This window comes from Balaenoptera acutorostrata, chromosome 19 (assembly GCF_949987535.1).
Source record: "Balaenoptera acutorostrata chromosome 19, mBalAcu1.1, whole genome shotgun sequence".
In the NCBI taxonomy this organism is placed as follows: domain Eukaryota; kingdom Metazoa; phylum Chordata; class Mammalia; order Artiodactyla; family Balaenopteridae; genus Balaenoptera; species Balaenoptera acutorostrata.
In genome coordinates this window covers 29606923-29621495 of record NC_080082.1, presented here as the reverse complement: position 1 = coordinate 29621495, position 14573 = coordinate 29606923, and the positions used below count along the sequence as shown (strand labels likewise).

Below are 14573 nucleotides of genomic sequence, written 5' to 3'. Positions count from 1 at the left end.
CGGGCGGACATGAAATAGTCCATCTGGAACCAATTCTCAGGCACACACCCTCTTCATGGGAAATGACTGTGTAATTCCCTCCACATCCCTAGTTATTTTGCTGCTTTCAAGTAGCCAAGGGCTGGATTTTGGAAGGCCAGATTGCAACGGTGCTCAATGGACACCTTCGATGAACATGTGTGCGACGTTTTTAAATCTCTGATTTTGTTTTTCATATATTGATTGAAATTACGTGTGTGGAATCTAAAAACATGGGCTTTGTATTGTTCTATGGCATTTTTATAATGAAATGTTCCTTCACCACAGGGATTTTTTAGAAGCCCCATTTAGATTCAAGCAGGTGAGGGAGTTTTCCACCCCTTTAGTCACTTTCAAGACTAAAATCCAGCGAGGAACCGAAGTTGAACAGGGAAACCATGGAGAATGAGAATTCTGGAATGAGAAGTTTCTGTGCCACCAACCCTTGACTTGAAAACAGAGGGGACCCTGTATGTGCCCAGTGTCCTTATAGCATCTGGCCTAAGGCTCTTCCATTTTACAGAAGATGAAGCCCAGTGGGGTAATGTGGCTTGAACAAGGCACTGGGTTTGTTAAGGGCTAACATTTTGGTCCAGAAACCAAGTCTCTGTACTTCTAGCCCAGTCCCTCACCCCAGCCCTGGTCAAGTCGAGGAAAACAGCCAGAATAAAGCCAACCACTTTTATTACCATTCTTGTATTTTATAGGACAAAAAAAAAAGAGGAATGTAGGTTTGTACACATTGCTCTATTTACACCCGGTGCAGGCTCTCCGCGGCATCAGGCACAGCAGCTGCACTTGTCGGAGGCCCCTTTGCAGACGCAGCCCTGGGCACACTTGGTGCAGCCCGGGGGGCAGCAGGAGCAGCAGCCTGGGGAAGGGAAGGAGGCGGCAGAAATGAGCGCTTGGAACAAAGGATTAATAAGGCTTCCCGTCCTCTCCAGTGGAGGCGCCACCGTCCCTAGGGATGGGGCACCTACTGCCCTATTTAAATTCCCTTCCGTGGTGTAGAGGGCTGGGGGCGTGGGGGGGGCGTGGCGGGGGGGGCGCGTTAGGGGTAGATGTAGAGAAAATTCCACTTACTCTTCTTGCAGGAGGTGCATTTGCACTCTTTGCATTTGCAGGAGCCGGCACACGTGCAGGATCCACCTGCAAAGAGAACGGCCGATATAAAAACGGTTCCCGGAGACTCGAACGCGGGCATGGGTGCTAGGAGCCCGAGTTTGAGTCCCAGTTCCACAACCAACTCGTGGGAACCTGGGCAAGCCACGAACTCTGATCTCCTTATCGGTCAAACGGGATCTCCTAGTTTAACTTAGAATAGAGGCGGGTACACCAAAACGCTTTCGAAAGGGGCAATTTGTTCCCGGAAAGTGAGTGATGAGTCAGAAATTGCTTCTCTAGTTCTACAATCGACACCAAACCCCGAACCAGATCTCCTTACCCGCGACGCAGGAGCAGTTGGGATCCATGGCGAGAGGAAGCAGAGGTTGGGGTCCGGAGACGGCGGCACGAAGGATGGCAAGGACGTCGAGGGGGTGTGCTGGAGCGGAGGGCGCCGTGGGCTGCCTTTATAGCGGGAAGGAGCCGGGCGAGTGCAAAAGCCCTCCGGGGCGGACGCAGCCTGCACACGCCCCGCGCTGAGTCACTGGCGGCCCGCGCGGCGTCCCGAGCTGTGCACACGGGCCACCCGGCACCCGTTCTCAGTAGCCGCCCTACGTGCGCCTCGGCGAGGGAGGGCCGGGTGCAGAGCGCGGAGCACCCTGACCCCTGCCCTTCGCTGTGTGCGCAGTTCCCGCCACCGCCTTCCCCTCCCCCAGCACGCCCCACCCCTACCCTCCCCACTGCATCCGGTGCCCTGTGCTTGAACCTGAGTAGTTAAGAGAGTGGGTCTTGCGGATTCTGCTCCGGCTGAAAACCGGTGGGAAGTCAGGACAGATTAAAAAAAAAACTCTTCGCACCCGTCAAGGCTTAAAAATTGTGTAGCATCATATTAAACCCGTGGGATGGTTATTGATGACATACTGTATATCGAGTGCTTTAGCATGTGATAGGGAAGGTGTAAGCGTGTTATGTGCGAGCTCTCATTTAATCCTCTAACAACCCTGTGAGGTAAGGACTAGTCATCATTCCCATTTTAGAGTAAGGAGGCCCAGAGAAGTTAAGTAACTTGCCCAAGGTCACAGAGCTAGTGAGTGGCAGAGCCTGGTTCAAATCAGTGGGCCCAGCAGATGCTGAAGTCCCTCTAAGGGTAGACATCACCAACAGGGGAGAATAAGGATCAAGAAGCCACAAGCCTTGTACTCAGGAAACTCATAGTCATGGAGGCAGCCTCATGGGTGTGTGGGGAAAAGTAATACCAGGGTCATGGCTAGGATAGAGGCAGGGGGAACAGAGGGGAGACCCAGTCCAGCCTGGGAGGAGGTGGGCCAGTCAGGTGGGCCATTGCCTTGGGCCTGAGGGTGAGAAAGTCTTCACCAGGCAGGGGAAGAGGAAGGAGTTGTATTCCAGCCAGTGGAAGAAGCAGCCGGATGGAAAGTTGGCATTCCCATGGAACATTTGGAGGGGAAAACCTCACAAGAACTTTCTTCCCCAGTGGATGCAGAGGGGAAGAGTGGAAGTGCGGTCCAAATTCCCTTCTGGGGAGGTACATCTTGCTTCCCTGCTGGTACATGTCTGACTGCTGTGAAATGGATCTTAGATCATTATCCTGGGATTGCCCAGAGTGTGTCATCAGATGAGCAGGTTACCGGAAGGTTCGTGGCAGGTTTAGGGAATGCTGGTTGCTGCAGTGGGGAGTTTAGTGAGGAGGTGGGCAGAGGACAGGCCGTCCTCGCAGCATTTACTGTAAAGTCCTGTGGAAGTGTCTTCACAGCTCGGCTCAGACGTCACTTTCTCCTGGGAGCCCGTCCTGACCCCTGTGCTAGGTCAGGATGCCTGTGGAATGTGCTGGTAAACAGCTTGTCCTTTTCCTTCCTGGCACTTCCCATGTCTGTAATACACAGGAAAGTGTGTGATTCTGGGATCTTTGTCCCTCCACACCAACCTGCCACTGAAAACACCAAGAGCACTCACTGCCCCTGAAATGTGCTTCCAGCCCTCAGTCCAGGGCCAAGTTTACAGTCGGCGCTTAATAAATATTTATCAAATCAATTAATAGGGGTAAATCCCCTGATGTGTCCTCCCTTCCCAGCCCTGCCCCCCGGCATTAGGGCCGATTACAAAATGAAAGTAAAAAACTTGTTTTTCACCACTCTGGGACCTGTGTGGTCACTCAGAAACTCCAAGCAGGGCAGGAGAGTTGAACTGTCAGAAGGACTAAATTCTGATGGTCACTCTGCCACCCACTTGCTGAGTGACCTTGGGGCTGTTATGGGCCAGGGCTCCCCTGAGCATCAGTTTACTCATTTGTCAAATGATCAGATTGTACTAGAATTTGCGGGTCACATGCAAACATGCTCTGATTTTAGAGCCAAGGTCTCAGAAATCTCGCTGTGTCTGGCAGCCCCGTGGACCGAGAGCACGGAAGGGCTGCTCTTTGGATGGTGGGCAGATTTTGCTGCTGTTGTTGTTACATACGCACTCACGTTATATGCAAAATTCCTGGTTTCTTATAAATCAGATGGTCACTTGTCCACTCAGGGGAAACAATCCAACTCAATGAGGAGACAATAACGCTTGTTTTTGCCCTGTAAAGTATTGAATCAAGCCCTGGGTTTGGGCCATCTGTGTTGGCAGTAAAATTTGTTTTCAGGTCTAAGCTGTCTCCCTTAAGTCATTTTGACTCTGAGAGGAGAGGGATGACCAATCGGCAAAGGGGAAGGGCGGCCCAGGCCCAGTTTTGCTCATCTCTGTACCCCGGTAAGCCTTGTGGGACAGAGGTGGAGAGGGAGGACTTTCTAATGCCTGCAGTCCTCATGTGGTAGGAAGTGAGGAAAATGAAGCCAAGCAGCATAAGATGAGGAAAAACACCCCTCTGCAAATTTGGTGTGAGTTATCAGTATGAGGCAATGATGTGGCCCTAGTCTGCATTAATAGAAGTATGCCATCCAGAATGAGGGAGGTGATTTTTCATCTCTTTTTAACTGCGAATGTGGATATTTTTAGTTCTGCTGCTGAGTCATCCATTCATCCTTACCCTGTGACGGTACCCTTAGGTTTCCTTTGTAGAATCACTCTTCCCTACTCCTAGTCCACGTGGGCTAAGATGGATGGATGGAGTTGGCCCCATTCGTGGGCTCCCAGGAAATTCCATCTTCCTGGACATAGTGATTGGCTCTGATTGGGTCACCTAGCCATGAACCAGAGAGAATCAATGGAACTCCTCCTGGAAATGCTAGGAGAATGACAGATACTCTTTCCTTCTAGACTTCAACCTGAAAGGGTGTGAAGCTGAGTTTCTAGAGCCTTTGTCTCCATGAGAAAGAGCCTGAGAATAAATTTATCGTAAAGGAAATGGAGCCTGACAATATCATTGGAGCACCTGGATCCAGCCAAGCCTGAAGCCACTGTGAGTCCAAAATTTCCTTTTTTGTTTAAATCGTTCTGGATAGATTCTTAACTGGCACAGTTGGGCAGACCACCCTGAGGGCTGTGTTCATTATTGGGCTTCAACAGTCCAGAAGACAGTTGATCACAATAGTCCTAAGACTCAAAACCCCATCATGTGAGCAACAACTGAGAGGGGTGGGCAGGTTCAATCTGCAAGAAAACAGTTACCTTCGGATATGTGGACAGTGGTTGCTCCTATAGCCGTGCAAAAAATCACCCAAAAATGCAGTTTAGACAACAACCAGTTTATTGTCGCTCCTGGTTTTGTGGGTCAGGAATTTGAGAAGCGCTCATTTGGGTGATTCTTTTGTTTCATGTACCACTGTCTGAGGTCACTTGGTGGCATTCAGTTGGAAGATGGGCTGGTCTGGAGGATCTAAGACAGCTTCACTCACGTGTCTGGCACCCTAGCAGGCGTGGCTGGAGGGCTGAGCTCAGCTGGAACTAAAGACCAGAGCTCCCTCCTGTGGCCTCTTCAGCATGGTGGCCTCAGGGCAATTAGATTCCTTACATTTGGCTCAGGGCACCAAGGGTGAATCCCAAGAGACAGGAGTGGTAGCTGTGAGTCTCTTAAGCCCTGGGCCCTGAAACTAGCACAGGTCACTTTCACCACTGTTGATTGGTCAAGAAGCCACAGAGCCTGCCCAGATTCGAGGGGAAAGGATGAAGACCCCAGGTCTTGATGAGTCAACATGTTTGCAATTATCTCTCATCTGCCATAGTAGTCATGGGGCATAATATTGAGCACGTACCATGCATCAGGACATTCTGAGTTTATTTCACTTAGACCTCAGCACAGTCCTACAAGGCAGATGCTGTTAGTATCTCCATTTTACAGATGAGGCACTGAAGAGTTACATGGCCTGTTCAGGGTCACACAGCTGTAAGTGGCAGTGTGGGGATTTGAACCCAGGACTTTCTGATGCCACACCTACATGTTTATGGCATTGCTGAAAAGAATAGACTTGTGCTCTGTGGTCCCAAGGGCAGTACCAGGAATAAAGATTCTGCTCTGGGTGGGAAAGGCCTTTCTTGCAATTAGAACTGGTGACGATTGGAAGGGACCGCCTTGGGAGATAGTTTCCTGTCACCATGGCAATAGGAACAGAGGCTGGTGGATTCTGGCATTAGATGGTGGGATAGAAAGAATAGATACATTTATTGTGAGAAGATCATCAACATCGTGGAGGTGATGAACTAGCCTACCTCTGCAAGATCTCCTTCCAAATCACCGACGCCCTGAGCACCTCTGTCACCACCATCATGCACACACTCATGAAAGACACCTTTGCCCATATATACACACACATATACACATATATAGTTTAAATTTCCCTTTTAATGTGATTAGCATTATACTATACATATACCTTGGGTTTTTTTCCCCACTGAATGGTAAGATGTGGTGGTCTTTCCATTGCAGATGCGTTTTTATCAGATGTTCATTATGACCATTTTTATACTTCACTCCTGAAGGATATTTAGCTTGTTTTGAGGCTTCTGCTGATACCAACGACGGGACAGTGAACTTCCTGGGTTGAAGGTATGTGCATTTTAAATTTGAGTAACTACTGTTAAAATACCCTCCAAATTTCTCTTCAAGACCCTGCTTTCACTTCTTTTGGGTATATACCCAGAAGTGGAATTGCTGGATCGTAAGGTAATTCTATTTTTAATTTTTGGAGGAACCACCATTTTACATTTCCTCCAATAGTGCACAAAGATTCCAATTTCTCCACATCCTTGCCAACACTTATTTTCTGTTTTTTTGTTATTTTTGTCTTCCTGATACTGGTCATCTGCTATGGTCTGGATATTTGTGTCCTTTGGGGTCATGAGGGTAGAGCTCTCATGAATGGGATTAGTGCTTTTATAAAAGAAACCCCACAGAGCCCTTAGTCCTTTCCACCATGTGAGGATGCAATGAGAAGTCTTTGACCCAGAAAAGGGGCTTCACCCAACCATGCTGGCACCCTAAACTCAGACTTCTAGTCTCTCAAACTGTGAGAAATAAATTTCTGTTGTCTATAAGCCGCCCAATCTGTGGTATTTTGTTACAGCAGCCCAAAGGGACAGACACTATCCTAATGGGTGTGAGGTAATTTAGCTTTGTTTTGATGCTTTTTGTAACACAAGGCAAGCCAGAAACAAACAGAGAAGACAAGCATGGTTAAGTTTAAGAGCCTAGACTTTAGTCAGACAGTCTGGTTTCATATCCTGGCTCTTCCGCATTCTAGCTTTGTCGCCTGTTAAGCACAAGACAGCAGGCTCAAAATGGAGTTGCTTATGCTAAGCCCCATGTCACCAGGGACTTCGGCTCTCCCTGAAATCTTTAACCAATCAGGAATCACCTGATCAGCACTATTTAGGTAAGCTGCCTGAGAGGCCCCTGCCATCCCCTGAAGGAAAGTAAATGCAATAACCAACCTGCTTTTTTGCCTGTTATGACTTCCTTGTTCCCTTCTAGCTATAAAAGTCTTTCGTTTTGTGCAGCTCCTCTGAGCTCCTTTCTATCTGCTACATTGCATGCTGCACGATTTGAATAGATATTTGCTCAAATCAACTCTTAAAAATTTTAATATGCCTCAGTTTATCTCTCAGTAGACTGCATGAAGATTACCCTAAGCCCTATTGCCCCATCTGTAAAATGGGTTTAATAATCATACCATTCTTCTAGAGTTGTAAGGATCAAGTAAGATAATGTACTTAAGAGAACTTTGTACAAGATAATCTCACATTTATCAATCTTTTTGGTGTCTTAGTTAAAAGAGGTACCTCCACCCCAAAGTAATAAGCATTCTCCTATTTTCCTCTTCCAAATTCTTTTACAGATTTGATTTTGCTCCTGGGTGTTTAAGTCAATTGAAAATTATTTTTTAACTGATATGCAAAGGGGTAGCCCATTGTTTCAGCACTTTTCACTAACTAGTGTATCCTTTCACTGCTGATTTCATGTCTCTTACTTGCAGCTGCACTGGGGTCTATTTTTGAACTATCCTCTCTGTCCAACTGATCTATTCTGAGCCGACACCACTTCCTAGAGCTTTAGAACAAGTACTGGTATGCAGTTAGAACAAGCCTTTTTTGTTGTTCCTTTCCAAAACTGGCTTGGCTTTTCTGGCACTCTGTTTTTTGAAACTCAGCCTGTTAGGTTAAAAAACAAAATCCTGGTGGGCTTTTGAATGGACTGTCCTGATAAAGTAACTTGGAGGAAAACTGACATGTTTGCAGCACTGTGTTGTCTTAACTGGGAAACTTCTCTGCCAGAATTCTATTTTTCTTTTCCATTCAACCCAGGTAGATCTGCGTGTTCCCTTTTATCAAGGACTGCACCACAACTACCGTGGATTAAAGCACTCATTACCCTACTTCCCCTTGAAGAAGGAAGGAGCTGGACACAAACTGCCAAATGAGAAGGTTTGAAAAGGAGCTGAACAATCTGTTTCGGGGAGACAGGCTGCTCAGGGCGGTGACCTTGGAAACGCAGCTGATGGTTTGCCAAGGCAGGGCCCAGGCCTCCTGGCCTCTCCTCTAATGACCCTGAAAACAGGCAGCTTTGCAGGAGCAGCTAGACAATTCCAGAAACCACGGGCCTTTGGGGCTGGGGGCTGTTTTTAACTTCCCCCTACCCCATTGTACAGATGCAGAGAGTGAGGCTGAGAGGCAGGAGAAAGAGACAGACCCATATGGGTCTGGTCTCCCCTCTTTCCCCAGAGTTAAGCTTGACTTGGCAAGAGGGTCAAGTGCCATATGAAGGTGCGGGAGGATGTCCTCAGCCCCCCGAAGTTCCATCCGAGTCCCAGAAAGACCAGTGGCCAATCTCAGGATTTTATCTTCCAACTGAGCCGTCCCCTCAGATGAGGCTCCTTCTACCCTCCATGTCCTTCCCCTTTAAGAAGAGACCAGTCCTTGGTTTATGCCATTCATAGGATTTATTGTCACTTGCCAGTGGCTAGCAGGGGAAGGGGACACACTGCCGAGCCTCACCACGGGGACAGGTGGCGCTGGGCCACCCAGCACTATTTACACACGTTTCGCACGGGGCACGTCCTCACTGGCAGCAGCTGCACTTCTCCTCAGCTTCGGTGCCCTCTCCGCCTTTACACACACAATCCTTGGCGCATTTCTCACACTCTGCGGGGCAGCAGGAGCAGCAGCCTGCAGATAAAATAGGGGCACCCAGTCTGATGGCCTCTCCTCCCCATCTGTCCCCATCAAGAGGGAGGGGGAAAAGGAGGGATGCCAGAGGTCACTGCCCCCTTCCTGGTCTCACACCTGGGTTGACTCAGCATCTCTGCTGTGTCAGCTACGCTCTGGGCTACCCTGGGAGAGGGGTACCTAGTAACTAGCCCACAGCCCCTTCTGTGAGCACAGGACCCGGGTGGGGGGGATTAGGCCCACGCTGGGGAGTTGTAGGCCTGGAGGAGAAAACATCCAGGGTAAATGGCCTTGAAGGATAAACCTGCAGGAGCAGAGATGGTACAGGTGTAGGGGGTCCAGGAGATTCATGGCCGGGGGGTGGGGTGGGGTGCTCCACGCCTAGTCTAACACGCAAAGAAGAAGGGCGCCTTCCCCCCACCTCCTTCTCCCCCTGCGTGTTCAACTGCTTCGGGGAGATTCAGGGGAGGTAAAATCGAGGGGATCCACAAAGGCCCGAGACGGCCCAAGGGACCCCAACTCCAGAGCTAACCCCCAGCCTCACTAATGGCTCCCCAGGCACTGGAGGTTTTGAGGGGAGGAATTGGACCAGGATAGCAGTTCTCAATCCCAACTGCCCATTAGAATCTTCCGGGAATTTACAAAAACATCTTGCCACGGGCGGGCCTATGGTAACAATCATTGAGGGAGGGGCCCCTGCAACTGAGTCTTAAGGCCTCCCGGGTGGTTCTGTTACAGTAAGAGTCAAAGCAATGTAACCGGGGGCCTAGGGGTCGCTCTGTATTGCGTGGACAGGCCTTGTGCTCCGGGGAGCACGGCGGGGAGGGGAAGGGCAGAGGGGTCCCCACACTCACTTTTCTTGCAGGAGGTGCATTTGCATCCCTCACACTTGCAGGAGTCAGCGCAGGTGCAGGAGCCGCCTAGAGAGGGAGGTGCCACAGGAAGGGTTAAAGTGATAAAACTCGGGGTGGGGCCAGGCCCCTTGGGGGAAATAAGGCTCCCTTTCCCCAAATGTCCTTGAGCAAAAGCGTAGGGCACGGGGTTCTTTGCAAGTAAAGGGGCGCCCTGTGCCGCAGGATGGGGGCGGGGGCTCACCAGTAGGGCAGGGGCAGGTCTCAGGATCCATGTCGAGAGGAGCTGCCGCCGGAGGAGGTGAGTTGGCTTCTCGGGCAATTGAACGCACTAGCGGCAGCAGGTGGCGAGGCTTTTATAGCCCCAGGCGGGGGCGCGTAGGCACAGCGCTCCAGGCGCGCGCGCCTCCTCTCTCCGTCTGGGAGCACCAGCCGGGGCGGAAGCGCGCACTGCGGCAGCGGTTCCCCCTTCCCCCGCCGTGTGCACGGCCGGGCGCTGCCCCCCCCAGCCCCCCGCTGCCTCGCGCACAGCCGGGTGCGCGCAGCCACGCACTTCCCACCGTGTGCAGGGGGCACTGCCCCGCCCGCCTGCCCGCCCGTGTGTACCGCCGCAGCTGCCTACCCGCAGACAGTGCGCACTTCCCGCCTCTCAAAGCGGAGGGAGGGAAAAAGGCTTTGTTATTCCCCAGCCCTTCCCTGCCTCTTACCCCTTCCACCCCCCTTATCCCTTATTCTAGGATTCCTCATCCAAGTGGGCTGCTGAGCCACCGTGCTGCTTTAGGACTCCGTTCCCTGTGTGTCTCATGGGGAGACAACACCACCGGAAGGGCCCTCGCAAACTGGCTTCGGGAGAGACCTGCTCTGGGAGGCCTAGAGGGCAGGTCTGGGGTGACTAGTGGGAGTTTTGGGACGGAGGAAGGGTAGCGGTGCTAGGTGGCCGCATCTCAGCTTCAGAGGGAAGCGGATCTCCTTTTATCTGTTCCTTGTGCTGGGTTTCTGAGTCCCTTGTACTTGTGGTAGGCTGAAAAATGGCCCCTCAAGAGCTATCCATGTCAAATCCTGGAATCTGTGACTATTACCTTATTTGGAAAAGGGGACTTGGCAGATGTAATTAAATTAAGGATTTTTTTTTAAAGAGATTGGAGTTTATTTATTTATGTTTGGCTGTGTTGGGTCTTCGTTTCTGTGCGAGGGCTTTCTCTAGTTGCAGCAAGCGGGGGCCACTCTTCATCGCGGTGCACGGGCCTCTCACTATTGCGGCCTCTCTTGTTGCGGAGCACAAGCTCCAGACGCGCAGGCTCAGTAGTTGTGGCTCACGGGTCTAGTTGCTCCGCGGCATGTGGGATCTTCCCAGACCAGGGCTCGAACCCGTGTTCCCTGCATTGGCAGGCAGATTCTCAACCACTGCGCCACCAAGGAAGCCCAAAATTAAGGATCTTAAGGTGAGATCATCCTGGATTATCCAGATAGGCCCTAAATCCAGTGATGAGCATCCTTAGAAGATGCACAGAGAATAGAATAGGAAGAGGCGACGTGACCACAGAGGCAGAGACTGAAGTGATGTGGCCGGAAGCCACAGAAGCTGGACACAGAGCAGTTCATGTCCTTTGCTAATAAGTCTGTGTCCTCACTCAGCAAATCAAGACACTTAGTCCCTAGGAAACAGAGGAACAAAGGACAGCATTAGACAACTGGTCAAGGGTTAAGGAAGCAGGAGAAAGGATTGCTAATGGCATTTCAGACAGGGCAGTCACATGGCGACCCCCATGGGGAAGCCTCACTTTTCCTGCTTGTAGTGCAAGCACCTTTCACATGGTTGTATTGGGCTTCACAGGGGCAAGGCTCATCTAGAGACAGTGAAAAAAAACAATTATCCCAGGACTCCTGCAATAAAATATTTGAAAGGTGAAGGTGGGAGAGGTTAGCATCTGGCATTTGGTTGGAACACCTATTGCCTTCCCAAGAATGGAATTTCCTCCACAAGCCCTCCCAAAGGGATCTTATCACCTCTCACACCCAATTTCCACTTTTTTTTTTTAATATAAATTTATTTATTTATTATTTATTTTTGTCTGAGTTGGGTCTTCGTTGCGTGCAGGCTTTCTCTAGTTGCAGCGAGCGGGGTTTACTCCTCGTTGCGGTGCGTGGGCTTCTCATTGCAGTGGCTTCTCTTGTTGTGGAGCACAGGCTTTAGGAGTGCGGGCTTCAGTAGTTGTGGCGTGTGGGCTTCAGTAGTCGTGGCTCGCGGGCTCTAGAGCGCAGGCTCAGTAGTGGTGCACGGGCTTAGTTGCTCCGTGGCATGTGGGATCTTCCCGGACCAGGGCTCGAACCCGTGTCCCCAGCATTGGCAGGCGGATTCTTAACCACTGCACCACCAGGGAAGTCCCAATTTCCACATTTTTAAAAGAGATACTGAGATAGGCTGGGACCTGGGACTCTCTACCAGAGTGCTTGCGCTTGAACCTGGACAAACGTCTCTTCATTTACAAAGAAACTATAAGAGGGACTTCCCTGGCTGTCCAGTGGTTAAGACTCTGCGCTTCCAGTGCAGGAGGCACAGGATGGATCCCTGGTCGGGGAACTAAGATCCTACATGCTGCACAGCGTGGCCAAAAAATTTAAAAAAGAAAAGAAAGAAGAAACCGTGAGACGAAAAATAACCACGCATGCGCAGTCGGGGCAATTGGGAACAGCAGGATACTTTAAAAGGGCCACAAACCAACTGCCATTTCTTAAGTGCCGAGAGTAAAATCAGGGTACTGCTCATGATCTCTGCACACAGCACCACCGTGGGAGTGGGCAGACCACCTAAGCCACCCCTCCGGCCCAACCCACCAAACGGCCCCTACCCTCACCCCATTTAAGGAACGAGCCCACCCTCCTTGGGGAGCGAGCAAGGGCACCTGTTTCTTGTTTTCACTCCCTTGTGCTGCAGCACCAGCCCCAGTAAAAGCTTGCCTGAATTTCTCATCTGGCCTCTTATCAATTTCTCTTGATTAAAGAGTCAATACCTGTGTAGGATTTGCAGCCCTCCCTCTTTGGAGGTGGGCCCAAGGCTGCTTCCCAAGGAAGGCGGGTCTGGTGAGTCCCCAGGCTTTGGTTATGCTGAGCGGGGGAGACTGAGACTCACTAGGAGAGAGTGGACCTTTCTCCGAATCTCCCCCATGCAAAGCTGAGCCTCTTCTAAATCTGAGCTGGACAAAGCAGTTTAAAATTTTGGTTGGAAACTCCCCACCCCGAAAATATTAGCTTCCAAGTGGCCTCCAATAAGGGGTTGAGCTAGCTTTCTCCAGGCTTTTGCAAGTTTGCTACGTGTTGCCCCACAAGTCTTAAGTTTCAGTAAAGTTGAAGGAAGGGAAAAAGGGAAGAAAGAAGAGTCCAAAGAGGAGACGATATAATCTTATATCCCAAGGTATTTAACGTGAAGCCCGGGTTGGTTCTCAACAGTGGCTTCATGCAATTTCAGATCGCAGAGCTCACCATCTCTAGCACTGCTGTTTATTTCTTGCTTGTTTGTTTTTGTTTTGCCTGAGGACACTCCAGCCTCAGACTTGTCTGGCCTAGGCTCTAGCCTTGACCCCACTCAAGGCCTCACTATCTCGCATTTTCAGTGCCAGGTGAGATGTGTATCCCAACACACTCCGCCAAAGCTGCCTCCTCGCCATTTCCCCTCGGGCCTCTCAGATTTCCTCGGGATTGAGGCTTGAGCTGGGAGAACAATCTCCTCCCCCCACCCACTGTGATGGGTAATTTTATGTGTCAACCTGACCAGGCTCAGGGATGCCCAGATAGCTGATTAAACATTACTTCTGAGCACGTCTGTGAGGATATTTCCAAAAGAGATTAGCACTTGAATCAGAAGACTGAGTAAAGAAGATCACCCTTACCATTGTGCGTGGACATCATCCAATCTGCTGAGGGTCCAAGTAGAACAAAAAGGCAGAGGAAGGGTGAATTCACTCTCTGCCTGAGCTGAGACATCCATCTTCTCCTGCCCTCGGACTCCTGGCTTTCCGGCCTTTGGACTTGGACTGGCATTTACACCATTGGCTCCTCCGTTCCCAGGCTTCCAGACTCGGATTCAATTACACCACCAGCTTTCCTGGGTCTCCAGCTTGCAGGCGACAGATTGTGGGACTTCTCAGCCTCCATAATGATGTAAGTCAATTCCTAACATCTCTCTCTCTCTGTGTATATGTATATCTCCCACTGTTCTGTTTCTCTATATCACCCCACACCCAAGGGTGGCCAGGGTATTGAGAGATCTGAAAACCACAACATCCTTCGGAAACACCCTCCCCCCAATTCTTCACATGGCCAGGCCCCTCATCCTTCAGTTCTCAGCTTCTGTGACCTCGGAAGAGCATTTCATGTAGATGTGTCACTCCAGAGGGCTCCCCATCACCCCCACCCTTATTTCCCTCTGACCCCTTGTTAATTCTCACAATGTAGACTTATTCTATGCTCCCTCTGCCAGTGATGAGCTCCTTCCCCAGATATCCACATGGCTCATTCCCTTCTTTCTTTATTCTAAACTGTTGCTCAAATCTTGCTGTCTCCATGAAGCCCACCGTGATCACCCTGTTTAAAATTGCAACACATACCTCAAACCCACAGGACTCCTGATCCCCCATACTTTGCTCTATCTTTTCTTTTTTCATAGCATTTAACACCTTCTAATGAAGTAAATTACTTATTTGTAAAGCTTATGTGCTGTCTCCCCCTGCTAGAATTTAAGCACCGTGATCCGATAAGGAATGATTTCTTTTGTTCACTGACATATGAAGTGCCTGGAACAGTGTCCTGTACAAGGGAGGCATTCAGGAGATATTTATTGAATGAATGAATGAATGGCTCTGAAGTCAAGTTGTTGCCTTTTTAAAATTTATTTTATTTTATTTATTTTATTTTTGGCTGCGTTGGGTCTTTGTTGCTACACACGGGCTTTTCTCTGGTTGTGGCGAGCGGGGGCTACTCTTCGTTGAGGTGCGTGGG

At 50.1% G+C, this 14573-nt stretch overlaps 1 protein-coding gene and 2 long non-coding RNA genes across 8 annotated transcripts in view; 1 reads left to right on the top strand and 2 right to left on the bottom strand.

Moving 5' to 3' along the window:
* Positions 1 to 14573, top strand: part of LOC130705752 (uncharacterized) — a 57622-nt gene that overhangs the window by 13597 nt on the left and 29452 nt on the right. For 3 of the 6 annotated variants that reach the window (XR_009006139.1, XR_009006135.1, XR_009006136.1), the window contains 4 exons: positions 4387 to 4528; positions 5993 to 6112; positions 7867 to 7986; positions 10316 to 10715. This is a non-coding gene — a long non-coding RNA (uncharacterized LOC130705752). Of the gene's footprint in view, positions 1 to 4386; positions 4529 to 5992; positions 6113 to 7866; positions 7987 to 10315; positions 10716 to 13643; positions 13737 to 14573 lie in introns of those variants that run through there. The other 3 variants (XR_009006137.1, XR_009006138.1, XR_009006140.1) reach the window with 2 other exon arrangements.
* Positions 686 to 1731, bottom strand: LOC103013757 (metallothionein). The gene is made up of 3 exons (XM_007167584.3): positions 1463 to 1731; positions 1102 to 1167; positions 686 to 889 (listed from the first exon to the last, which is right to left on the bottom strand). Exons 1-3 carry the CDS (start codon positions 1488 to 1490, stop codon positions 798 to 800), a joined length of 186 nt encoding a protein of 61 aa, XP_007167646.1. The 5' UTR covers positions 1491 to 1731; the 3' UTR covers positions 686 to 797.
* Positions 8639 to 9911, bottom strand: LOC130705751 (uncharacterized). The gene is made up of 3 exons (XR_009006134.1): positions 9823 to 9911; positions 9582 to 9647; positions 8639 to 8727 (listed from the first exon to the last, which is right to left on the bottom strand). It is a non-coding gene; the product is annotated as an uncharacterized LOC130705751 (long non-coding RNA).

What these genes read in the sequence shown, in the direction of transcription:
- LOC103013757 (XM_007167584.3), bottom strand. Translation starts at nt 1,490, where the DNA reads ATGGATCCCAACTGCTCCTGCGTCGCGG. An exon ending in CAACTGCTCCTGCGTCGCGG is followed by an intron (nt 1,168 to 1,462) that starts GTAAGGAGATCT and finishes TTCTCTTTGCAG; the next exon opens with GTGGATCCTGCACGTGTGCC. An exon ending in ATGCACCTCCTGCAAGAAGA is followed by an intron (nt 890 to 1,101) that starts GTAAGTGGAATT and finishes TCCCTTCCCCAG; the next exon opens with GCTGCTGCTCCTGCTGCCCC.